This window comes from Propithecus coquereli, unplaced genomic scaffold (assembly GCF_000956105.1).
Source record: "Propithecus coquereli isolate 6110/MARCELLA unplaced genomic scaffold, Pcoq_1.0 Scaffold142, whole genome shotgun sequence".
In the NCBI taxonomy this organism is placed as follows: domain Eukaryota; kingdom Metazoa; phylum Chordata; class Mammalia; order Primates; family Indriidae; genus Propithecus; species Propithecus coquereli.
The window spans coordinates 1,030,464-1,056,475 of record NW_012138525.1 but is presented as its reverse complement, the minus strand read 5'-3'; the positions used below and the strand labels follow the sequence as shown (position 1 = coordinate 1,056,475).

Sequence of the window (26,012 nt, the reverse complement as noted above, 5' to 3'; positions counted from 1 at the left end):
TTTTTTTTTTTTTTTTAGAGATGGAGGTCTCAATATGTTGCCCAAGATGTGAACTCCTGAGCTCAAGGGATCCTCCCGCCTCAACCTCCTGAGTAGCTGGGACTACAGGCATGTGTACCACTGCACCCAGCTGTACATACTATTTCGTAATCTGTCCCTTTCACATAGTAAAAACACTCCATGAGCATTTTCCCACACCACAAAATGTGCCTCTCTTAGACGTTTTCATAACTGCCGGGTATTGCACGAATTGACCTGCCAAATGTTAACTAATCCCATAGTGCTGCTCGTTTAGTTTGATACCAGTTTTTCACCATTATTTTAAAAATGCTGTGTAAACATCTTGATACATATCAAATATCCTCAAGATAAATTTCTAAAAGTTGATACCTTCTTCTATGACTGTTGATAGATGTTGCCACGTCACTCTACAACACTGTGTGGCCAGTTTCTGAATCCAATGGCAAAGCACCCGTTTCCCTGCATCTTTCCCGATGCTGGCTATTATCTTGAGGGAAAACCTGTCTGGCAAAATATAGTATGCCATTGCTGCTGAAATTTACATTTCTTTGATCATTAGCGAGGTTCAATATTTTTTCTGTATGTTCATTGGTGTTTTGAATTTTTTTTTTCCAAAACGTCTATAGATGTGATCAATCTACTTTCTCCTTAGCGTTTCATTCTTTTATTTATTGACAAGAGCTCTTTATATATTAAGAATATTAACCCATTTGGGGACACACTACTACAAACCCTTTGAAGCAAATAACGTTGCCAACATTTTCCACAGTTTCTCTGTGGCCTTGTAATTCTGTGGATGGTGGTGTTTTTAACACACCAGTTTTTGGCCAAATCAGTCTCTGCTTTCCTCTTTGGATTCTGACATTGTGTGGATACACAAAAAAGACTTCCCATCCCAAAAGCTGACACATATGCGCTTGCATTTACATTGTGTTCTCTTATGTTTTTCTCTTTACAGGTAAACGTGTAATAGAGCCACATTGTATTTTATGGATGATGTGAGGCAGTGACCTAACTTGTTTCCTTGTAGTTCCCTGACCGTCTCAGCCTCATCTGGGAGCAGCCTGTTCTTTCCTTTCTGATGTCACTTTGATCATGGTCTAAATGCTGATAAGACAGTGGCTCTGCCCTCTTTCTGCCTGTAGGTTATTAAATTATTTTATTTAGCCTTTTACATTATTGTCGTTTTATAAGTTATTATTACATCTAAGGGAATGCGCTCTCCCTTCTGTTTTTTTCAAGAATTTACTCTTCCAGGTAAACATCAAAAATATTTTGGCAAGTTCCAAAATGGAAATTCAACTAGGATTTTGGAATGACATTAAATGTGTAGATTAATTCACGAAGAATTGATGCTTTTACAGTATTGAGTCAACACATCATCTTCTCATTTGCTTGCGCTGTTTTTGTATGTCCCTCAGCGATGTTCGCATTAAACAATTTCTAAAGTCCTTTCAAGTCCCGTGAGTCTGGAGTTACAGGCGCACGCTCACAGCTGAGAGCTCTAGACTGGAGATCCAGACGGTTGGCAACGTGAGCTTTGCGAGAGTGAGGTCAAGCCCTGAACCGCTTCGCGTCTCCGCCCTGCAGAGGAGGTCAGGCCACCCGCGCTGGGGCCGAGGCTCCGGGCACTGCCCCCCAGAGGAGCCCCCTTGCCTCAGACCCCCCGCAGGCATTATGTGATCTTGGCTGCTCTCATGTCACGGGAAGGATGGCTACGGGTGAACTCAGACTCTCCGACTCAAGGTCACGCATAACCCACGCAACCTGATTCACAGAACACAGCGCGGGTGATGGCAGGAGATGGCTTTCTTTAAAAACTAAAAAAGTGCTCACATTGCTTCAGTATTAAAATATTTAGGTTCCAACGCCTCCACTGACAGTTAAGAAAAAAAAAAAGCTAAACAAATTTACAGCCTAAAGAGTGTTGGAAAAATCAGGCGAGTTTTCATTAATTTCTTAAATTATACAGGAAGACTCACAGCCACAGAACCCCTGGTTTCTAGAACTAATGAAGCAAAAGTGCAAAAAAGAATTTTTTTAACAGCCTTTTGCTCCCTCAAGTCCTTGTTACGGCCAGCCAGGTGCTGGGCTGGGCTCTCGGAAAGAGCAAACATCCGCGGACGTGAGCAGCGCCGCAGGAACCGGCAGCCGCTGTGCCCGAGAGCTCCCTCGCTTGCAGTGCTGGAAACCGAACTAACATTTTCTGAACTTTAGCTAAATTCATACCTCCTTATTTTTTCTTTATTTGGATGAGGAGGAATTGTGAGCCCATTGATTGCTTTTTCCAGTACAAGGGCTGGTAATTCTGTTTTGAGTCCCTTTTTGAAGCGGGAAGAAGGTTGGAGCTCCGTCTTCACTCAGCACTGAGAAAGACCTCTGCTTTTAATATTGCATTACTGAGCAATCATTATAATCTCACCCATGAATTTGCAGCTGCTATCAGTATGTGGTCCAAAGCTTTTAGAACTATTCAGGGGAACAGCTCGCACCGACTTCTCGCTGGAGAAAGCGGGACTTCCAATTACACAGGAAAAGTGCAGCAAAATGAGGAACATCTCCCTAATTAGCCTGGCCTCACTGGTGTGTCGCTCTGGTGCAGACGTGAAAATTTAGAAAGAAGACGGGGGGCGCTCTGAAGCGAGCCCAGGCCACCAGTTCTTCAGGTCTGCTCTTTCTGCCATGGCGGGGGATGGTCGATCACCCAGGTGCTGAGAAACAAAGTCCCCGAGGAGCCCCTAGCACAGCACCCACGCCCCATTAGAGTAGCCCCAAGTTCTAGGGAAAGGTAGCCATGGAGGCCCATGTTGGTCCACACTGGCCCACTCGGAAGAGAGGGCGCCTTGACCAAGGCCTCTGCGTCGGGGTGGGTCGATCCTACAGCAGCCTCAACGTGGAAGCTCCAGGCTTAGCAGTCAGAACGGAGCTTTCCCAGAGCTCTTAAAGAGGTTATTTGCCCGGTTGCACAGTGGACGGCACTTCCAAGGGGAAATAGCAATTTTGGCCGAGGACACTTTAACGGCTGCGAATTCTGGCAAAGCAAGAAGTCATAAATCAGTAAACAGCATCCAGCGACTGCCAGGATGGGACACTAAGACATTCACAACAACCCTGCGTTGTGAGGGTCGTGGGCCTGACGTCCAGGAGTGGCTGGATGCGGAGGTATCAGTCAACCCCTAATTAGAATACATTATCCATCTTCCTGACACTTCAGTGAAATGTCTGTTCCACGCCGGAGCTGCCGCTTTGTTCAGAGCAGGTTAATTGATATTCTGATGCCTTCGCTCGCCATACCCCCGTGGCTTGGTTCTGTTTTATCACACATCAAAAAGGCCGTATGCTCAGGGCACTCCGAGCACCAGCGCAGAGCTGGAGGTCTGCACAGCTGCGAGGGGTGTGGTATCACAGGAGGGACAAGCACCGAGCAGATGTCACAGATGAAAAAAAAGGAAGGAAAGGAAGCCAGCCGGCCTAGGGAACGTGCGAGGCCCAGCAGACCACGGCCTGATGTGGTTCCAGCGGTTGTGCTTTGTGAGAACACCGGCCTTTGTTGCCCTCCTGACTATTATTAAAACGCAATTAGCAACTTCACACGGGAAGACTCTGTTGCCCTCTGGGCCTCTGCCTTTCTCCTGCACTGCCTTTCCTCTCCTCCCCTCCTCCTACGACCATGTGGGCGCTCCCCTGGGCGTTTCTCCCAGTGCTGCCCCTCTCCAGCTCCCAGCTCCAACCGCAGGCTGCATGCGCGGGACTCCCCGGAGCTAATGCCGACTCTCTGCAGTCCCAAGGAGGCAATCTGAAGCTGGAGATGGGGACTCAATGAATCAGTCACTCAGCTCCAAGTCGGAGTCAGGGCAAGCGTCACAAGAGGCATCACGGGCCCAACATTTCCTAATAAAATATGTGTTTTCCTAACATGTGAAAGAGAAAAAAAGAGATATCTTAACACCCAGAAAAGAAATGCATCTTAAAAGATCAAGTCTGGGATACTGATGTGTTCTAAAGCCAATAGGTGAGAACAAGGAGTCTACGTTGATGAACAGAAAAAAATTGACATCGAACTGTACCAGTTACTTTTGTTTACACAAAAATACGAAAACCTTAGCCTGCCACATAACCTAGGCTGCCTTCTATATTAAACTCATCCGAAAGATGACTAGCAAGAACTTTTATTTCAAAGTTTAATCTCAAACAATACATGACCCCTGCTGCATTCCGTGTTCCAAGTGCATGATCGTAGCAGGATGGGTTATTCCTTAACTTCCTCTGCTCTTCTGCCTGGGCAAGGTGTTAACTGGGCTTTGTCTGGCCCTTTTCTGGGCACAGCCTAACAGTGACTATGCTCATACAACACTGAAATATTCAGGAGTGATTTTTCTAAATAATAAACAAGGTCGAATTCCACCCTTGCTAACCAATGACACATGAGTAACATTTTTATACAAATGTGCAGATGCAGGAAGATCATTACTCCTAGGTCTGCAGATTAGCCACTGATCTCCAGGGTGTTAAAATCTGGTAAAGCACAGATTGGAATGTTCGAGAGGCTTTTTATTAGTTCCCAAACAGTTAAAAACATTTGAAGATCAAATTCACATCAAATGTCTGTGGTGTCCCTGAAGCCACTCCATGGAGCGAGACACAGTTTGAAGACCACATTGCCTGTCCCCAAATGAACCAGTCTCACCCCAGCTCCCAGGCTGGGATGGCGCCAAGGCACCCCATCGCAGAGATAACTCGCTTTGCCAATTTACATCTACTTCTCCAGTTCAGGTGCAGCGTGCCTGGGCGACACTGACAGGCACGGATAATCCAACATCCAGGGTCTGTTCCCCTCGAGCACTTTAGACCAAGTCCATGTTGTAGGCCCACCTCTTCAGAGCAAGATTAGCCCCGGAGGGTGTCGGTTTATCACGGTGGTGAAAAGCAGTGGCTTTGGAATCAGACAGCCTGCGCCATGGCCGGTGTGTGACTTTCGACCGGTCACTTTGATCCCTCTGGGCCTCACTCTCCTCTGCAAAATGGGAGCAATGATCATAGTCTAGCTCACAGCCGATGGGGTAATGAAATGAGGGCCATGAACAACAAACAACAAAGCAAGGGGAGTGCCTGGCAACAGAGAAATGACCCAGAGTTAACTAGTTTCATCATTATAATTACACTCTTGAGAAAGGTGAACTATGTTCTTTTTCTCTACCTACTTTCGAGAAAGAATCCCACTTAAATCTGTAGAAAGAAAATGTATGAAAAGGCAACCTCTTGGAAAGAGCAGTAACTGGCATTCTAGATGTGAACCGAGGGGAGAGGACTTGGACAGACGCATCTCAGTGGGAATGAGGGGTCCAGGGAGCTGGCAGCGACTTCGGATGCGCCTGAAGCAGGGTCATACCACTGCCGGTGCCCCAGCAGGCTGTCCTCCCGGAGGGGAGTGTGCTCCTCTGGAAACCGGCTACTTCCTCATCTGTAAAGCAGGAAATGGTGACAGTGCCCGCACTTCCCAGTGCTTAGGATCCAGTGCAGTGATGAACCTGAAGCGGTAGCACGATGTCTGGCAGACAGTAGGTGCTAAATGAATGGTTAGCTCATTGTTTTTAGCCTCCTGGCATATACCATGCTGATCATAGTTGACAACTAATTTATTTTTGTGTGTTTTTTTGTTGTTGTTTTTGGGTTTTTATTTGTTTGGTTTTTTTTTGTTTTCTGGTTTTTTTTTTTTAGTTTTTTTGCTTTTTTGGAGATGGAGTCTCGCTCTGTCGCCCAGGCTGGAGTGCAGTGATGTAATCACGGCTCACTGAAGCCTTGAACTCCTGGGCTTAAGTGATCCTCCTGCCTCAGCCTCCCGAGTAGCTGGCACACACCACCACACCTGGCTAATTTTTTTGTAGAGATGGGGTCTCACTATGTTGCCCAGGCTGGTCTCAAACTCCTGGCCTCAAGCAATCCTCTCTCCTCAGCCTTTCAAAGTGTTAGGATTACAGGCGTGAGCCACTGCACCCAGCTGACAATTAATTTATTAACAAAAAACAGACCAAACTCAGCCTGAGGCCGGGAAAATGAGGCACCGTCGCCTTCTGCCGTGCCCTTCTGCTGCTGGCGTCGCCCGCTCTCGGGAGGCCTCCCGCTTTGCTGGCTCATTGTGGGCCTCTAGCTGTGAGGAGTGACACGGTTGGTGGTGCCGAGCCCTGTCCTGCTCCAAAGTCCGCTCGCATTTGCTCAAAGCTCAGGCTTCGTCCTCCACGTTGACAACCTCTTTCCCCCCCGACCGCAGTGAGAGGGAGCAGATGACGCGTCCGTGCCCACGAAGCACAGGGGACGCTCGCTCCTATCCACATCGTGTGCTGCTGCTGAGCACGCAGACAGGAGGCCCACACACGCCATGAACAAGCCCCGCATCGCACCAACCACCAGCCAGACAGCCGTGCTGCAACACCAGGGTCCAGAAACACCACGAGTAAGGGGGTGGTGAGGGTTCGCTCGTGGCACTCTGCCCTGCGCTGCGCCAAGCCCTCGGCACCCCCGCCTCGCTGGGGTGCGTGCCGTGAGCTTTCTGAGTGGAGTTCGGGCCTCCGCTTCTGACCCCTGCAATCCTAACCGCGTTTGTATTAGAGGAACACACAGCCCGGGGCCTCGGCAGAGCCGTTGATCAATGAAACTCCACTCCTCGGAGGAGGCGAGTGACATCCATAAACCCGTGAGTGTCAAAGCAACTGCAAGAAAATCCTGTGTTCCCACTGTCAGTGGGATGAAAGTGGTGAAATTAATGGGAGCCCAATGACGCCTCAAGGAGAAATAAAACAAACAGCTGGGGGTTCTGTGGACCAGCATCCAGCTCCCCCACTCGCTCACAATCCCACTATGAAATACTGACTCACGTTATGGGCAGGGAAGCATAAATCTGTGCCCAAGAAAGCGGGGGAAGACTCTAGAAACCCACCAAGTAAATTTTAAACTTTGGTTCCACAGTCAGAGGTGTGCGACATTATCTCCCCTTTATCGTGAAATAGCTGGGAGCCTCCACGACATTAAATGAGACCTAAAAGGAGCTAATCTACGAATGCAGAGTGGAATTTTGCACTCTGAGTACAGTAAAGCAGACGCCCCCAGCCGATACAGTCACTTTCAGGCTGGAGGCGTGACTCTGCTTCCAGCACACGTCAGAGACCTACGCCTGACTCCGGGGGCGGGGGACGCGGTCGGGATTCCGCAGGATGGTCCAAGTTTTGCCTTTGATAATGGCGCTCTTTCTTCGGCTCCAGGAGGGAGATTATGCAGAACCAGACGTTTTGAACCTGGCGCATTTCTAGAAGGTCTGATTTTCTGTGCGGTGACGTACGCGTCCCTCCTTCGGGCGGGCGGCTCCCTGTGCCGCAGCCTCCTTGTCTGTGGAGGTGACTGCCGCTCTGACCGCCCACCTGCCGGCCGGCCCGCTCTGTTTGGAGCCCAGCACGACCTAGAACAGTCCTGGCGCGCAGCACGTGCCCGGAAACCTGGCAGGACAGCCACGAGGGCTCCTCGGGGAAGGCGTCAGACGCCGGGACGCGCTGGCTGCGCCCCGTGCGTATCTTTCTCGGCTCTTGCCTTTGTGCTCGGCACGGCCTTCCTTTCTCTTCTCCCAGGACCGCAGGCCCAGCGGGCGTCGCGTCTCAGGGCAAGGCAGAGGCCGGTTCCCACCCACCATCCGACCGCCGCGAGTCCAGAGGACATGCTCCTCCTCTCACCCTTCGCTTTCGGTGGAGAGGCAGGAAGGCGCTGGGCAGCGAGAGGAGATGTCTAGAATGTATTAACCAGGACGCCGGCAGGCCGCGTCCCCCCGAGGGCACCGTTCAGTGGCCCCGGGGAGGATGCAGCAGGTCTCGTGTTTGTTGGTCGCAGTGTGGCTTCAACTCAGATGCGGGCTCTGAGCACTGTGGTTAAGGAACGAGTGCTGCGCATTAGTTCCTGTTGCTGCGTAACCACCTCGATGGCTTTAAACAACAGCCTCGCCACCTCACAGTCGCCGTGGTCAGGAGGCTGAGCCGCAGTCAGGGTGTCAGCCGGGCTGTGTTCTCACCTGGAGGCTCGGCTGAGGGAGAATCCTTTCTCCGCTCACTTGGTTGTTGACAGCACCCGTTTCCTTGCTGGCGTACGACTGAGGACTCGGCCTTTTCCTGGCTGGAGGCTGGAGGCTTCCAGCAGTCCCTGGAGACCACCCGTGTGGGCTTCTCCAACACAGCGGCCTGCGTCATCATGCCGGCAAGGAAGATCTCTGTCAGTCTGCTAAGACACATTCTCCCATAACGTGATGCAACCACAGGAGAGACCCCCCTTGCCTTTGCCACATTCCACTGGACCTGTCCCGACTCGGGGCGAGGGGGTTACACAAGGCATGGATACCAGTAGGTGGGAATTGCTGGGAGTCGCTTGGGGTCTGGCTGCTGTGTGCAAAGGCCCTGGGGCAGGGTGGGGGCAGTGCACTGGAGGAGGACGAAGGCAGTGGGTGCCAAGGGGTTGGATGAGAGAGGTCCAGGCATGACGCTGAGCCACAGGCAGGCCCAGGACACACGGGGCTCCAAGAAGAATGGGAAGCAATGGAGGGCCGCATTCTCTATGAATAAAATCATCTTCTCTATGAATAAAATAATCTTCAGAAGGATGTACTTCCAAGAAGGTGTTAACATCAGTTGCCTCCAGGGAAGCTACCCGGTGGCTAGGGAACAGGAGTGAGGGGGACGTCAGTGCCTTCTGAATTTTGAACCATATGAATGAATGTACTGCAGTTAAGAAAGAAATTCATTCATTTTTTAAAGAAGCGACCCCTCCGGCAGCAATATGAAGACAGGAGCGGGAGGAAACCAGGACAGCTGCAGGGAGATGGACCAGGCGCACATAAAGGAGGGTTCTTAGGAACTCAAATAACGTGGAGCACAAACGGTGACTACGGCCAAAGTAAAATTTAGAATCTCTAGTTTTGAGGCTTTTCCCCCAAATTTCCAGAACTCACTGTTGTATTCCTTGGCTTTCCTTTGCCATAGAGATGTGGTCTGAAGGTCTGGGCACATTCTGACCGCAAGACCTTGACTGTCCCTAAGGAATGGATAATGGGTCTCCAACAGACAGAGCCACCCCCTTTTGACAGCTCCAGTGCGAAGTGCTAGTTTCTCCTTCTCCAATGCATTTGATGGTCACCTCAAAAAAAAATTCTTCAAAGAGATTGCATTAGGCAAAAAAAAGAAAGAAAGAAAAACCCCCAGCATTAACTACAGAATCCTGATGGGCTATGATTGCATTATTTTTCCCTGAACACTATTGCCTGCATTCTTTTTGTGCTCTAAATTACCAATTCTAGTCCCTGTGTAGCTAAATAATAATAATTACCATATAAATGAATATGCATATGTGTCATTTTTCTCCCTAAAAGCAAGAAGGCCTGTTTATTTTGGATGAGGGTTTGTTTTGTTTTTGAACAACCAAAGCACATAATTAGAAGCCTAACCTCTTACTCTTGAAATCCTGTCTCCTCCGGGAGGAGATGAAAAGGCACTGGATGCCCCTTGAAGGTTAGAAGAAATTTTAAAACAAATTGAAAGAGATATTTCTTTACTCTGCAGGTAACAATGGCTTCGATATGATCAAGATCATAGACTGTAGGGCCAGAAGGGGCTTCTGTGCTCAAGCCCAACCCTGTGGTCTTACAGGTGGGGAAACTGAGGCCTACGGAAGTGAAGCTCTCACCAGGGTAACACTGCCCATGCCTCCAAGACGTGGCCTTTGAAACAAGAACCGAGGGGCCGACAGCACACTGTCGTGCTTGCCTCGTGGTTCTGGGCTTACTGTGGGACCTTCAGCAGGATACACAACATCCGCAAGTCGTCACTTCTGCATCTGCGAAATAGGGGTAGTGACAGTGCGGCCTCCAGGGGGCTGTCGTAAAGACTCGGTCAGGTACTAGACGCAACACACGGCCCTGGCTGCATGAGCTGCCCTCCCAGTCAAGGGTAGCCACCAACAACATGATAATTACAGCCTCTTTGCACAGTGCAAGGTGCACCTGCAACGTGACGTAACGGATGACAGGCCAGACCAGGCGTCCAGACAAAAAGTACCGCCATCATCCAAATAATCATAATGATAACAAGATTATAAATATTCGTATAATCAATATAGTAATTACAATACCATGTAATCACATATAGTGTAATATAACTAATGAGGTCAATAATAGTATAATTGCTATTATTAACTGATACTACAAACAATAAATTGCATCACCAGTTCGACGACGGTGGTAGCTGTCGGTAAGGACCGGGGACGCTTGGTCTCGTACGCTGTGCGCGCTGCAGGCGCACTATGCGGAAAGGTGGTGCAGACCAAGCTTTTCAACAAGGTCGAGAAGCGTTTACAGAAGTTAAATGCATGTTTGAGAGACTATTCTAGATCACTGAGGGCACCTTTGGGAAATCTATCTGAAATCACAGAGAAAACCACCATATTTCCCCCAGAAACCATCACTCAGTGACATACAAAGATTAAAACGATAAAAAATCACAGAAACAAACCTGTCCAGGCCACCTGGATCCTATGTCTAAACCATACGGCATTTCTTAGGTCTCAGCACGGGAGAAGAAGGGCAGCCCAGATTGAAGGGTGTGTGCAGGACATACACGTGACCATTCAACGCCACCACCCCGAGCCTCTCCAGGTCTGGACTCCAGGTGGAATGCCTACACGCCAGAAACACTTAAGTTGGGAGGCAGTAATTTGTAACAATATCTTATACAAAATGGTATCATTTCCTATGTTCTGAGGTTGGAAAGGATGGTGACTTAGAGGGTTGCTCGGTGGTCCCCAGATGCCTCAGCTTCCGTGCCAGTTGCTTCAGGGTCACCAGTGATGTGACAGCGAGTTTCTCCCTTCCCTCCTGTCTTGCCTCCTGCCTCCAGTCCGCCCGTGGCCTCTTGCGACGTCCGTGAGGCGTGGACCCGGGAGAGGGGCCCGCGCGGCACCTCCACGGCCAGGCCTCTTCCTGCTGTGCTCCTCTAAGCCCGTCGGCGGCTGACGGCGGGACTGCACGCTTGGCTTATTTATTTGGTTTATTGTCTCCCCGCGACTGGAATTTGTGTTCCTTGAGAGCAAAGCATTTACCTCTTTTGTTCACTGCTTTGGCCCCCATGCTTATAAAAGTAAAGATTTGTTGCATAAGAGAATAAATGAATGGACAAATGAGTACTTTTAGGAAATGCTGGCTGGGGAGGCAGGTAGGCCAACAATTCCTGGCAAGGCAAAAGACCGGGAAGAGGAGCACCAGGCGACTGCAAGTTACCAGGGCGATGGTGGAGAGGGGCGCTCAGGAAAGCAACCGAATATAGTTGTTTACGGATTCTCAGGCTCACGCTCGAGCTGTGCGTGCCTGGGTGTGGCCCTGAACAGCATTCCAAAGACACCGAAAAATGAACTGCGGCAGAGATCACACGCGGTGCACACGCGGCACGGAGCTGCACAGCATGGCACAGTCACGGCACCGCCCCCGCGCGGCACTGCAAAGGTGCTGGAAACAGGACTGACGGCGAAACCACAACCTGCAGAGGCCGGGCTGGAACCCGTAGCCTGAACTCAACTGAATCGGTCCCTTGCTAAGACAAAAATATCAACATTCATCGCAGGATTTAGACAAGACCCAGAGTTTCATGACGGCATTAAAAATGTCCAGGATACAAAATTACTCAACACAGGGAGAACCGGGAAAATCTCTACTCAGGTGGGAACAGATAACGGACATCACCACCAGTATGACTCAGAGGTTGGAATTATCGGACAAAGACTCTACAGCCGCTATTATTAAAAAGCTCCAACTAGTAAACAGATGGAAAGACCGAAAGTAGCCAGGAAATAGAAGGTAAAAAGAAGAAGCATATAGAAGTTTTAGAAGTGAGAAATACCATAACCAAAATAAAAAAAAACTCACTGGATGGGCTCAATAGTGGAATGAAAGGAACAAAGAGGAAAGATTCAACAAACCTGATCACAGTTCAACACAGGTGACGAAATCTGATCAACAGAAAGGAAAAAAGACAGAAGGAAAATAAAAACAGAACAGAGCCTCAGGGACCTGTGGGACAATACCGAAAGGTCTAATGTTCATGTCATTAGAGTTTCAGAAGGAGGGGAGCATGGTGCAGGGAATTATTTTAAGAAATAAAGGCAGAAAACTTCTCAAGTTTGGAGAAAAACAATAAACCTATAAATTCAAGGAGTTCAGCAAACACCAAAAAGAATAAACCCAAAGAAATTTATCCCAGACATATCATAATTAGTGAGAACTAAAACCAAAGAAAAAAATCTTAAAAGTAGCCAGACAAAAATGATGCATTATTCATAAAAGAATCTCAGTGACTGTGGGCTTCTCATCGGAAACCACGGCAGGCAAAAGTAAGTGGAACAACATTTGCAAAGCGCTCCAAGAAAAAAACTGTCAACCTAGAACCCTAAATCCAGAAAAAATATACTTCAGGAATGAAGGCAAACTGAAACCATTTTGAGATGAAGGAGATTTACTCTAAAACAAATGCCCACAGAAGTTTTCCAGACAGAAAAGGACCCTTGGAACACGAGGAATGAAGGAAGAGCAACTGAAATGATAAATATCTGGGTAAATATGGTAGATTTACACGGATGTAAATCTGCTCTTGGATTCTTTAAAATATGATGAATGAAAGCAGAAATTACAACCGTCTGATGGGATGTTAACGCGTGAGACAGCTGCAACACAGACAGGAAGGGGCCTGCTGTGCGCTCTGCTTGCAGTGGTCGGATGCTGGCTGGGCAAGGCGGGTACACACACTGTAGTTAATAGGGCATCCACTGAAAACAAATTATACAGATGTGGTAAAAAAAAACCATGAATAAGACAAACTGCAGACTGGAAGAAAATATGTACAGCTCACACAGCTGACCCTCAGTCTCCTCATCCGTAAAAGGGGGACTAATAGTGCCCACCCAACAGGGATCCTGTGAGCAGCCCCTGCCCTCTCCACCGTCCTCTGCACCCCAGGAGGCTGCTCACTTGACTGCTTCCTTTGGACCCCTGCCCTGTGGCTTCACTGGATCTGGCCGAAGCGGCATGGCACTGGCGGGAGATCAAAGGACAGGCGGCAAGAGTTTGGGAGACCCCCATGCTCGCTCTGCTCCTGCACGGTTTGCAGTGGTTTATTTTGCCAACCGCCTATGGCAGCCTGTCCCCTGGGGCTCCCACAGCTCTAAGTCACCCTCTCCCTGCCCCGCCAGGTCCAGGGGCATAACAGCTCCCTGCCACTGCCAGTCCCTGGGCACTTCCCCATCCCTGGTCAGTGGCCTTAACCCTCTGACACTTGGCAATCGTCCTCTCATTAAATGGTCTCCTGTGACCCCTCCACGTGGGAGCCCTGACGGATCCTCCCGATTCCACTCCTTTTCCCCCAGCAAAGGTGAAGTCCATGTCCGCAGACTGACCTTGGCCGAGCTTCTGTTTGTCTGCTTTGCCTTCCGCGTGTGCCTCTGTCATCTCTCCCCTGGGAGATGAACGCCCGCCCCTCACCCTCCCCTCTAATTCTGGTACCAAGGCCCCGTCTCGCTGGCGTCTTACCCGCTTGACGCAGTCCTCTTCGGCCAGGCGTTCCTCGATCAGCTGGACGAGCAGCGTGCTGGGAACTGTCTAAGGGAAAGACCACACGGAATGAGGGTCCAAACCTGCATCTTGGAGCTTAAAAGGACACACACTGGCAGGCGACCCTGACTGACCGCCCTGCCTCTGTGAAGCCCGGGCTGCCACCTGCCTCCCCCTCCTCCAGCCTCCGCTGCTGCACCTGAGGCCTTGAACTTGTCCCCCCACCAGCACCTCTTTGATGGTCTCCCCGACCACGTGTCCTCCCCTTCTCCTGTGCTCCTGCCAGAATGCCCTCCTCCCCGCAGTGACTCCAGAGCACCTGCAGAGGCTCAGCCCCAAGCGCCGCTGCCCGCAGGACACCCTCCCAGCCCGGGTTGGGTGCCGCTTCCCGTGCCCCGCAATCCTGGATGGCAAGCTCTGTTCTCGCACTAACCACATGGCGATCCATGGCCTCCCCGCGTGTCTGCGTCCCCAGCAAGTTGCAAAGTCCCCTAAGGAAAGGGACTGTGTCTTACTGTCTCTGTACCCCAGACAGTGTGTGGGAGGGAGCCAGCCCACAGAGCCCGTGAGAGGCGAGCGTGTACGTCTCCTCCCCACTCCACGGTCCAGGACCTCACACTGGTAATCGACATGGCCACGGTGGGAGTGTTTACACCACAGAAATGGGCAAATGCTACAAAAATGCCTTTTCCCTGGAAAGCTGGTTGTTACATATCGACCAGCAGACCACAGCCCCAGCCCCAAAGTAGTGTCAAGGACATAGGAAGCGCTGCTGACTGATAAACTACTGAAGCTTCAAATTCCTTAATTCACTCAATGTGGAATACTAAGGCTGGCTGGCATTTGTTGAGCACGTACTACGTGCCAGGCACTGGGCCAAGCACTACATTATTCAGTTTTTATAACGACTCTGGATGATCTGCACTATTTTTATCTCTTTTTTGGAGATGAGGAAGCTGAGCCTCAGAGAGGTGAGGCCCCTTCCCCTGGGTTACACAGCCAGCGAGGAGAGAGGCAGGACTTGCACACACACAGGTCTAGCCAGAGCGCCCGCCCAGCCAGGCTTGGGAAGGACAGACAGTTGCAGGTGGGCATGCCCATGGGGAGGAAGCTGAAGACAGCCTTCCTTCTGCTTCCTCTCTTCTGAACTCTCTCTCTGACCAGAATCCATACCCCAGTTTTCACAAGCAAGTCTGATCTGAACCTTCTCACGAAGCCTCCAACACCGCAGAGCCAACATCCCTGGAAAACGCACACCCGAGCGCTCCCTTGATTTGAGATCACTAAGGGCCTGGGCTTCTCCCCAGCCCCCAAACCTGCCAGGGGACACTCCCAGGCCAGCCCCAAACCACACTCCCCAGGCTACATCAGGGCCAGATCGACCTCCTGGGAAGAGCGGGAGGGGCTCCCAGCCGGTGCTGGCCACAGCCCCCAGGGCCCGGCGCCGCGCAGCTGCGCATGAGTCAGGGAAACTCCTCACACCCCCTCTCCAAGCTGGGGCTGCTGCGCGGGGCGCACGCAGGCCCAGGGGCACGAGCGCCTTTTCCTCATTTCCCACAGGGCCCTTAGGGCTAGTGGTGGCCCAGTGCTGCTGGAGAAAAGTTGTGATCTTAATTCTAGAACCCACATTTGTGAGGGGTCAGAGTGACCAGCTCCTGTCTCCATAAAGCTGTCATGTCTGCCTTGAGTGCTGTCAGAGCATCTAAAGGGACAGAGAGCTGGGACATCACAGAGCTTCTCCAGCAGGCTGTGTGAAGCCTTCGGGGCCTGCTGGCTTGAAATGGTGCTTTAATGAGCGTCCGTGCACAGGGCAGAATTTGTCCACGCTTTGCTTTCACTGTGTCTGGTGGCAAGGGCGGCAGGAACAGATAGACTTCGGCCGCCTCTAACTCTTGAGGTTTGGCATTTTTCTACCCCCAAATAACTTATTAGCTGTGTCAGTGAACCAGCTGGAGTGCCACTAGAACGTGACGAATTCAGAGGAAGGATCCGATGGGGAGGAACCGGGCACCAGCCCGTGCAGGGAAGCTGGGGTGGGGCGTGGAGGGTCCCCGCAGGGGCTTGTTCTCCCGGTTCTCCTGTCCTGCCTTTTCCTTGCGCTCTGTGAACGGGTTCCCTGGTAAGAGCAGGCTGCACTTGGGCATGGGGGAGGAGATAAAGGACCTCCTCGGGGCACCGAGGCACTCAGGGCCACTGGCTCACAGGGCAGGGACCTGCACGGGGCGGGGCGCGGGGAGGGTGAACGCGTGATCCTGACTGGAGGAGGCTAATGCTGGCTTCAGGAGGAGGATGGGGACAGTGAGGGCAAACGGGCCCCTGGAGGCCCTGCCAGCCCGCTGCAGGGGTGGACTCGGCCGCTCGCGGTCTGGGCGCTGGCTGCACACTGAGGGCCCGCACGAGGGGCTGTAGCGCTCTAAACCTCTCTCTCCTTGTCTGTGAATGAGACAAGGAAAACGGGCTTCGAAGAGTTGCTGAGGTGACATTTGAGCTGAGCATGGGACGTGCCTGGCGCCCCGCAGGGCTCAGTGCTGTGCAGTTACTACCCCCGCACTCTTGACGCATCCTGCCTGCTCCGCCCTCGCGGAGGACTGGACGAGGCCGCAGCTCCTCTCAGGGGAGCCAGTGGGGCCTGGTCTGTGTCGCCTTCCTTGCAGTGCCTACCAGGGGCCAGAAATCTCCCCTATCCTGCCTGCGTCTCTGCTGAAGGACATGGGAGTGGAAATAAATTCCACACGCTGAGTCCACTGCTGCGGCGGGGGCTCCGGGACGGCCCTTGTCGCGTGGAGCAGAGACTCGCCCCACCTCTGCCCAGGGCAGGCCCCTTCTCCTGGCTACATAACGGCTGCTGCCCTCCAGCCAGCTGACCCTGGGCAAGTCGTGACCTCTAGGCCTCACACACCTCACCAGTTGAAATCAGTAACCATATTGTAGTTTTTGCTTTTATTTTTATTTTCCGTACACCCCACTTCCAGTAGCCCAGTCCCCCAGAGTTCCTTTGAGGAGTCACCCTCTTGCTCTTTAGTCTGGATGATTTAGGTGAGGTCAATCCCACCCTCCGATCCAGGGGAGGGCCCTGATTGGTCTAAGCTGAGCGGCATATCTCACCCCTTGCCACTGTGATTGCTTCAGAGGCTGCCTGTGACCCAATCCTAGCCAGTGAAAGTCAGGCCCAGGACATGAGTGCAACCCTATGTTCCACCAGATCAGAAGCTGGGAGAATGTAAGAGCTGGAGCTTCAGCAGCCACTTTGCAGGCATGAGAGGTGTGCAAGAGAATGAAGTCAGCACAAAGGGAAAGAGAGAAACCAGGCTCAGATCCAGAATGGCTTTTCCAGGGATGTGGAATTGGAAGAAAAAGGCAGAGCAGCCAGCAAGGGAAGGAGGGAGCACCTCTGCTGGGAACCAGACTTATAATGTGTTCGCTTGAAAGTATGGGGCCACCATGTTGTTATCAGGTGGACAGCAAAAGTCAAGAGTGAAGGCAAGAGGCAGAGAGAGATTGAATGAACGATGCATAGAGAAAAGTGGAGACCAGAGAGGTAGGAAGGAGGCTAGCCGGCATCCACTCAGTCCCTGGTTCCAACATCTCGAGATAGCTCTGAGTCCTTATAATACTGTCCCCCGGCACTTCACATCTTGCTCAAGCCAGTGGTTCTCAACTTGATCACGCAACAGGATCCTGGCAGGGTTTGTTAAAGCACAGATTGTTGGGCCCCACCCTGGGACTTATGATTCGGCGGGTCTCGGGTAGAGCTGAGGATTTACATCTCTAACGAGTTTTCAAGTGATTCGGGTGCTTCTGTTCCAGGGATGAGCCCTGGGAACCAGTGGCTTAAGTCAACCCCCAAACCGAAGAACCCCACCCATCTGGGAGAAGTCGCTGGAGAGGGAGGGTGTCTCCTGCCAGTGCTGGTTTCCTCCCAGGTATGGGGAGCTTCCCCAGGTTGGTGAGGGAGGGGGTGGGCAGGAAGCAGCCCTGCCCCCCTCCCCACCCCCTTCCACGTCACCCCTCCCCTCTCTTCCTCTTCCATTCTTTCCAGTCCCCTGGGGTCCCCTCCCGACCACAGGCCGAGCTGCTTTCCATCCTGAGGACGTTTTCCCAGTTTCCTGAGATTCACCTCCCCTCCCTGACAACACCCATTCAGGAGGAGCATTTAAATAGGCATGGGGACGCAGGGGGGTGCCAGGCAGTCAAAGAACACAGGTTGGAAGGTGGCAGGTCCTGGTGGGGCACGGCGCCCCTGTAGCCTGCGTAGCAGGGGACAGGCCGCGGCTTTGAGCACAGCTACTCCCGAGAGCCCCCTGCTGCTCCTGCCACGGTGCTGTCTCAACGCCAGCTTTGATGTGTCACGTCAGCAGCGGGGGCTTTCAGGGGGCCGCTTCTCAAAGCCCTGCCAAACTGTCTTTGCAGGAATCATGCTTCCCTCCTTCCAGAACTCTGTGATGCTCTCCCACCCCAGCCCTCCAAAGCCTGGCATTTTGGGGAGAATCAGGAACAAGTTGATAAATTCCAGTGGGGCTGCTCCTGGTCACAGAGCGGCTCAGCCCCTGGTACAGGCCCCTCGTCTGCCTGCTGGTGGCGCCGCAGCACCCAGCTGTGTCCTTGCCCTTAAGGGCAGGATTGGCTGCGTTTGCTGCAGTTCAGACCTTCCCCTCTTCCCCTTCCAGCTCCCAGAGAGGGCCTGGGGGCGCCCTGGGGCCTGGGGCAGAATCCCGATAACCCGTAACCCGCGCTGCCCGTCCCTGGAAGGGTGCACTGCTTCGCTGTTCAGGGGCCGCTGAGTGTGGAGGTCCCAACGCTGCTCTGCCCTCCAGGGTGTCATTTAATTCCTCCAAGCCGGACAAACGGAAAGCCTGAGGAACATGGGTAGGACATGAGCCTGTGTCTCACGCCCATCACCAGGCCCCACTCTCAGTCACCCTAATGTCCCTGTGTCACCACGGTGGGTGATACCTGCTCAGAAGTCATGGGCATTTTGAGCTACAGTATGAGCTTCAGGAGTAGGTGGGGAGGGGAAGAGTTGAGGTCATCTGTCCCACCCTCACCCCCTCTCCCTGCAGGGGCGCCTCCTGGTAGGGGAGGGAAGCCCGGTATTGGACTCGAGCTCCGCTAAGAACTGGTCACAGAATCCTTTAAAGACAACTATCATTTTAAAGTTTCTGCTGCTGCTTGGAGCTGTCAGAGCAGGTTAGGAGATAGCAGGAACTGTCTCCTAGAGTCTGGAAGGCAGAGACAGGTTTCAGGGACAGGGAAAAGGGGGGGGGGGAGAGGACAGGCTTTGAAGGAAGAGAGCCGAGCCTACAGCGTGGCACGCAGACAGGCCCACGGAGGGAGGTGGCAGTGAGAGGCCCTGGGTTGGAGAAAGGCCAGTGGATTTTAAAAGGAGCCCCGGAGATTGGTGCTCAGGCTCACCTGGACTGTAGTCACCTGCCTCTGCTCTGTTTCACGCCACCACCTTGAGTGGCTGACTTAGGGAAGGAAGGGCGTTCACACTTTGTCCCAGCTCAGCCTCCGGAAAACGGGAGCAGCGAGGCTGGCTGGAGGTGGAATGGCCAGAGGTGATGGTGACATCCAGCAGGACTTGGAAGCAACAGCTGATGGGCTGTTTGCTGGAAATTCTCAGGACTATTTGGAGGTGGCTGTTTCTCGTGTGCAGCGGAAGCAGGATAAGGGCTTAAGTTCTTTCATTTGGGTGTTAAAGAAAATGGTGACTCTAGGCAGCTGGTGCACTTGGGGACATCAGGCTACATCAGATTTAAAATTTGTAAACAGAATGGAAAACTGAAGTTATGCAGAACCCAGGCTGGGGAAGGCATCCCTGCTCCTGCCTGTCCAACCAGCCTTCAAAGCTCAGGTCATTTATTCATTCCACAAACACGGGCTGTTGTGCTCTAATGTAACAGCTGATGCAAAGGATACCTTGACTCAGCAGTAATTGTGTTAGAAAAGTAGTAACTGCAATGAGAAAAGGGGAGTGGTGCTTGGGGTGGGTTCTCAGCTTGCCTATGTTAGAATTCCCTGGGGAGCGTTTTTTGAAAATGTGGAAGGCTGGCCCTACTCCTGGGATTCGGACTGAATCTGGGTGGGGCCCAGGTGATTCCAACATGCTGCCAAGATTGAGACTCTCTGGACTAGGCAGTTTCGAAATTGCAAATACATATTCTTCCTGCAGGAATTTCAATAATAAAGGTTCTTTTCTTTTCGCAGTAGAAATCTCAGGCTCGTGCAGGTAAAGGGCCAGCACCTGAGAGTGGGCTCCTCCCCACCCCCCGCCCGGGGCCTGCCTCACCTGAGCCTTTCCGTGGTGTTCATGATGGCGAACCAGACCGTGGGCTTAGAGACAGGACCAGCGGAAGCAGGGGAAGGAAAAGGATTGGGCAGAAGAGGTGAATTCGATTAACGCACTAAAGAGGAGGAGCGGGGAGCAAAGGGGGCCTTGGGCTGGGCTCCCAGGCGGGCGTTTGGGGGGAAGGGGCCTGCGGAGAAGGTGGGGGCTTCAGCAGTATTTTTGGAAATGATGTCCCTTTCGTGGAGTCATTTTGACATCCATCTCGGTAGCCTTCACCACGTCCTTGGTTCTCTGGCGCCTTCACAACGAGCCATGGAATCAGCGGCTAACCAGTCACATGATCAAGGAGCTGGTCACCAGCCAATGACCTCACTGGAGTTGCCCAGCAACCGCCAGCGTCGCCAGGGCATTGAGTATCTCTTCCGGCTCAGACCCGGAAGAACCGAATGGGTCAGATGGTCAGCTGAGAGAGGAAGCTGGAATGAGGCTGTCCTGGGAGTGTTTATAACCCGGGGTGGGAGAGGGCCCCAGAAACCCCAAAGCTGTCTCCTCAAGGAGATTCGTAACCCTGACCAGACGCTGGTGAAATCACTGGTGAGTTTTCTAGGTGTGCTAATGTGTGTACGTGTTTAAAATAGGGCCCTTATCTTCTGGAGAGCGGAGATAAATGAAGTCCCCCGAGGTGAGACAAGCAAAGGCTATTTATTCAGACCCTGCTCTAGCAAGGAAGTCGCCACTACCGCTTGTGTTTGGTAGACTCGAAGGCAGGCAGAGGAGTGGGAAAAGTTTCTAGAGAAAAAAAAAGGGATGGCTCTGGGCATGCCCTGATGGAGGCTGCTGGCCTGGGGAAGCTGGAGGCTCACGGTCGCCCAGTGGGGCTGGGTAGGGGCGCATGTTTGGCTCTCTCTGGCTGGTCCTAAGTTGGAAGCAGGGAAATTAACTAGAGAAGCTGTCAGTGACCAATCACGTTCTGGCCGTTTTGGACTGATTGTTACGGGGGTTACTGTGCGGCTTCCTCAACGGTTGGCAGAAAGGGCAGTCTGATTTCTGCAGGTCTGACCTACAGCAGGCTGGCTGCCTGGACCGGCTCTTGTAGCTACTGGGTTGCTTCCCGGGGCAGGCCGCTGCAGACAGTGGGTCAGAGCGCTATTTTTATGTAAGGTCTGGCCATTGTCCACGGGGAATCAGCATTCGGTCTCTCAGTGGACGTGGACTAAAACATCTACGGATGAAATGAAATGCTGCCTGGGTTTACTTTGAGATACCCTGGGGCAGGGGCAGTAGGTGAGGGCAGAGCACGAGACCAGGCTGCCAAATGTTGGCTGAAGCAGGTGATGGATCCATGGAGGTTCTCATACTGTTCTCACTGCTTCTGAATATCTTTACGATATTTCATGATAAGCAGTTAAAAACTAACAAGCCGTTTCCAGTCCCTGGCCAACTCGAATCCCCTGTGTCCTGAGGGACACCCCTGCCCCTGTGGGTTTCATGACGCTTGTCCTGATTCCAGGCTCTCCATGCCTTGGAACATCAGCGTGCCCTGTGGGAAGGCTTTGCTTAGTGGTTATGGCTCCATGGAGCCCCTAAATCTTGCAGCCTGTTCCCCCTTCCCAGCCCAGAGCCAGTGCCCAGGACTTAGTAGGTGCTCAGAATTAATCTAAATGAATTAGTCAACCAAGACACCACTAACTGGTTGAATGAAGGCTCCCTGGCCCCATATCTTGGCTTGGGTTTGGTTTTATGGTGTGGTCAGTCTCCCCTCCTGCTGGAAGCTCCAGGGCACGGAGAAGGAATTCGTCTTTGGCTTTCCCATGGCACTGCAGAATAGTGCTTGGCAAACTGTAGGTAATTAGGAAGAATTTCAGAAACCACTTGGAAATGCCTAAAATGAAGATGTCTTGGTTAATACCAGCAACATAAGAGAATTCCTCTTAGGAGGGCAGAGCCAAGATTAGCAGGAGAAAATAAGGTATTTGAAGGTATTACTGCTACTTGCAAAAACGGCCACAAAGACTCCAAATGAGCAGACAATTTAAAGAGGACATTTAACTAGAGGCCTGGCCTGGCAGGCAGCTGCGCCCTGACGGGCCTGCTCTGCTCTTCAGAACCTTTTACTCCTTCACGAGGCCTGATGTCCTTGGCTTTCATCTTCCTTCCCCCCGTATTTCTGAACCAAGGAACCCCAACAAGACACCCTTGAAAGCACTTCGACGTGGTTGGAAATATGTTGACAATTAGCGTAATGAAACCCAGGAGGAATTTCCTTAAACTGCCTCCACTCTGTTGAATTTTATAAACCTAATAAAAGCATCTTTATCCTAGAAATAAGCCTGCCTCTCCCCTAAAAGCTTATCTTCTGCAGAAAGTGAAATGACCACTTTCTTTCTAAAATCATATTCCTACCCGCAAAGGCTGCTGTCCTCCCAAGCTGCAGCCACACGCTGTGACTCGCCCGGGGGTCGCTGTCCCTGCTGCGAGGCTCTCCTTCTCTAATGAGTTGTTGTCACAGGCAAACCTGGGGCTGGACTGTGCCCACGTCTACCTCTCATTTCTGAGAACTGCCCTCCCCCAACCAGGGGCCCTCACGGCCACGTCTGAGCTCCGTGGCTTTGCCAGGCCCTCTCTGCACGCCCCTGACCGTGCCTGGGACACACGACCGGCCGGCCCGGCAGAGCCCCTTTCCTGAGAACTCGGCCTTGAAGCTGCCTTTGTGAGCGGTTTGAACTGAGGACACAGGGGGCAGGGACAGAGTGGCCAGGAGCGTGGCCAAGAAAGGCAGAAGAGAGGAGGAGGAGGAAACTGCAGAGAGAGTGGAGATGAGACATGAAGCGCCTCGAAGAGGTGGAGAGAGGCCGAGGCCCCACTTCCTGGCTGCTGAGCCGAGGAGCTGGCCACCGTCTCCATGCAGGTCCCGGGATCCCTGTGTTCCCCCTTCAGGTCCTCTTTCTTTGCTGGACAGCCCAGTGGATCCCTGCTCCTTGAAACCAAGGGCTGGCCACGAGAGCTGTCCTGCCGGCCACCATTCGGTGGTGGCCCATGAGGCCTGGAAACTCACTTCCGAGTTCTTGGAGGAACAGTGGCCGCACAACCATGTGGTAAAGACCTTGCCCACTGAATGAAGACGAGGACAGGACGCAGCCAGCTCTCAGCTGCAGCCCCTGCAGAGACTGGTGGGAGACCCCGAGTTCTCACGTGGCTGGTGGTCGGGCCGTGGCAGACCTGGATCAGCCATTACACAAAATAAGCCTCTGCTTAGGGCACCAGTGTCCCCACCTCCACCCCGGCAGATCATGCTTTAACTCTTTCACTGCCACACTCAAATTTGCCCAATGTTTGGTAGTTCTGTTTATCTGCTGTGCTCGACTTTAATCCTCATTGTTGAAAAAAAGCTTTCTTTGGCATGGTGACTGAAGTTTATTCGGCTTTCAGGTGCTGTCACGTACGTTTCTGTCTCATGGGGTGACAGGAGACACAGCTGGCTGGGTCTGGCTGGCATTTAACTCTTCAGCTGATGTGCTTGCAAGGGCTTCGTGCCCGGGGTTTGAAGCAGCGGAAGGGCCGAGGGGCCTAAATCAACAGTCCTCGGCCCTGCCTGGCGGCCTCGCGCTCACCAGGTGTGTAGGCACCTCTTAGCGTTCAACGCAAGGTCCTTCCGTTCCCCGCTGTCCCGCCTCACGAACGAGAGAAAGCCTGTGTCTCAAGGAGGAACGCCTGAAAGGGCGCACCCCCTGCTTATCTCCAAAGGGAATTTTGTTTGTTTCGTATTTTTATTTTTTAGAGACAGGGTCTCACTCTGTCACCCAGGATGGAGGTGCAGCAGCGTCATCATAGCTCACGGCAGCCTCCGACTCCTGGGTTTAAGTGATCCTCCTGCCTCAGCCTCGAGTAGCTGGGACCACAGGCACGTGCCACTGCATCCAAAGGGAATTTTGAAGAAATATTTTGAGTTTCTATTTGTATTATAGAGAAACAATGGGATCAAGCCCTATATTTCCCTTTCGAAGACATTTTTCAAATATAGAGCTGGTGGGATTTTAGAAACAGAACCTCCAGGCCTCCTGGGATGCTCCCCCATAGCCGTGTGACAGAGGGACAGAGGGTGGGCACTGTGCCACAGGGTCCCGGGCAGCAGGAGGAAGGTACAGCACACAGGGATGTTCCACTCTGGGCACAGACAGCTGGACGGCTGCCCCTTCAACTCCTGGCCCAGCTCGGCTGGCATACCCTGGCACAGGCCAGCAGGCACAAAAGGAGCAAGCCGGGACCATTCCATTCGGACAGAATAGTGTCCCTCGCTCTGTGAATGATCCTTTGCCACCACAAAACCTTGGCTCAGTACCCACCGGGACTCGGGCCCTAGCTAAGAATCCTCTCCTTCCCGCCACCACATGCCGCTGGTGTCTCATCTCGCACCGGGCATTCTCTTTCACTTAACCCAAAAGGAAATGGGAACCAGCTGGGCACAGGCAGGGAGCACTGCACTCTGGCCCCAGCCCTGCCCCGGGGGCCAGTCCTACCTTGGTTCTCTGATAATGCTTCCTGGCTTCAGCGGTCAGGAAGGACAACTCTCTTACTACCAAGTTCTCCTTGCTGACGAGATTGCTGTTCAGGTGTTTGCAAAGCCACATTGCCTGAAGAAGGGAAAGAGGAAAAGAAAATTTTAAGCAAAAACAATAAATACAAGAATAGCTCCATGAAAATGTCCAGGTCCTTCCCTATTCTAGAAGAGGTTGGCCAGGGAAAGCACAATGACTTCTGGCTGGAGGAAGGCCACCAGGCAGACAAAGCCACAAGGCACATCCCAGCCTAAGGATCCCGCTCGTGTGCTCTCTCCTTCAGCCAGCATGGATCCACATGGAGCTACGAGACGCACAAGTGGCTATACTTTGAGCTGCCCCTGACACCCCTTTCCAAGCTCTGTGGACTATGAGGTTTTAACTCAAGGGAGGTTTAGAACAGGAACTGTGGGGACAGGACCTAAATATGGGTCACAACCCATGCTCAACATTCATTGCTTCTTTAAGATCAGGAGATGACATATTACCGGCAACTGAATGTTTAGTTCATTGATGACTATGTAGTCTGCAAGGGAGGGATACATTTTAAGGAATAACAATGCAATAAAATATTCCCAACACCAAAATAATGCTGACGACCATTTCAGCACTAGGAAGGCCCTTCCAGGTCCCCCGGGTTGGTGTGACCCTTCATTCTTTCTGTTCCTGCTGCTAAGAAACAACCAGTGACAGTATCAGCAAGAAGCCCTTTAGAGCTCTCTGTCTGGATTTTACTATATATCATTTTATATCAGATTTGTGTGTCGCCACAGGGCACTCAGGGGCAAGGACGGCAAATTCACCAAAACTCTTGCAGCTGAAACACCAGCAAACAGCTGTTAGTACCTGCCCTTATCAGGGAAGACGAACTTGATCGCCTTGGCCACATTGGGACTTGGCAAAAGTGGGTCTCTGTACTTGGAATCTGCTCTGCTTTGTCAGTGGCAAATTCCTGCCAGTGACCAGAGAGGAGCTGGGACTGGAAACAGAGCACAGGTGGCCCCAGAAAGTCAAATGTCAAAGACAAAAGCCCTTTACCAAAAGGAGCCCTCACACTGAGCGACCAGACTCTTCTCGAAAACCTGGTTTAACGGGCATGTTTGTCTAAATGCAGACTCAGTCATCCTCACTCCCAGCGTCAGAATCGCCTGGGCAGCACATCTCAACCACTAGTTCTCTGGGCTCTACTGTCCCGGGAGACTGTGATGAGGTCAGTCTCGCGGGGAGCCCAGGAGCAGGCATTTTTCAAAGCACCCTGGTAATGCGGATAACGGGCAGGTCTGGGAGTCCCTGGCTTCTAACAGCGAAACAGTGGGAGTGGCTGGAGTCAGGGGTTGACAGCAGAAAGGAGCGGAAGCTGACAGCCTGATACTGAAGGGTCAGGTAGGAAAACTACAGAGAGACAGACAGACGGATGGGTAGATGACAGGCAAATAGGACAGCTAGTCTAACTCCAAAAGCGGAGCAGATGCAGATGAGTTTGTGTAAGATCAGCCATCTTAGCCACTTTCCAGAAGAAAGCAAGGGG

At 52.1% G+C, this 26,012-nt stretch overlaps 1 protein-coding gene across 1 annotated transcript in view; it reads right to left on the bottom strand.

Moving 5' to 3' along the window:
• The window catches only part of AK8 (adenylate kinase 8), a 134,447-nt gene that overhangs the window by 94,967 nt on the left and 13,468 nt on the right, over positions 1–26,012 (bottom strand). Inside the window, exons 4-5 of the mRNA XM_012639685.1 lie at positions 24,446–24,559; positions 13,619–13,687 (exon numbers count right to left, since the gene is read on the bottom strand). Coding sequence (XP_012495139.1) covers positions 13,619–13,687; positions 24,446–24,559 — 183 coding nt within the window. The remainder of the gene's footprint in view (positions 1–13,618; positions 13,688–24,445; positions 24,560–26,012) is intronic.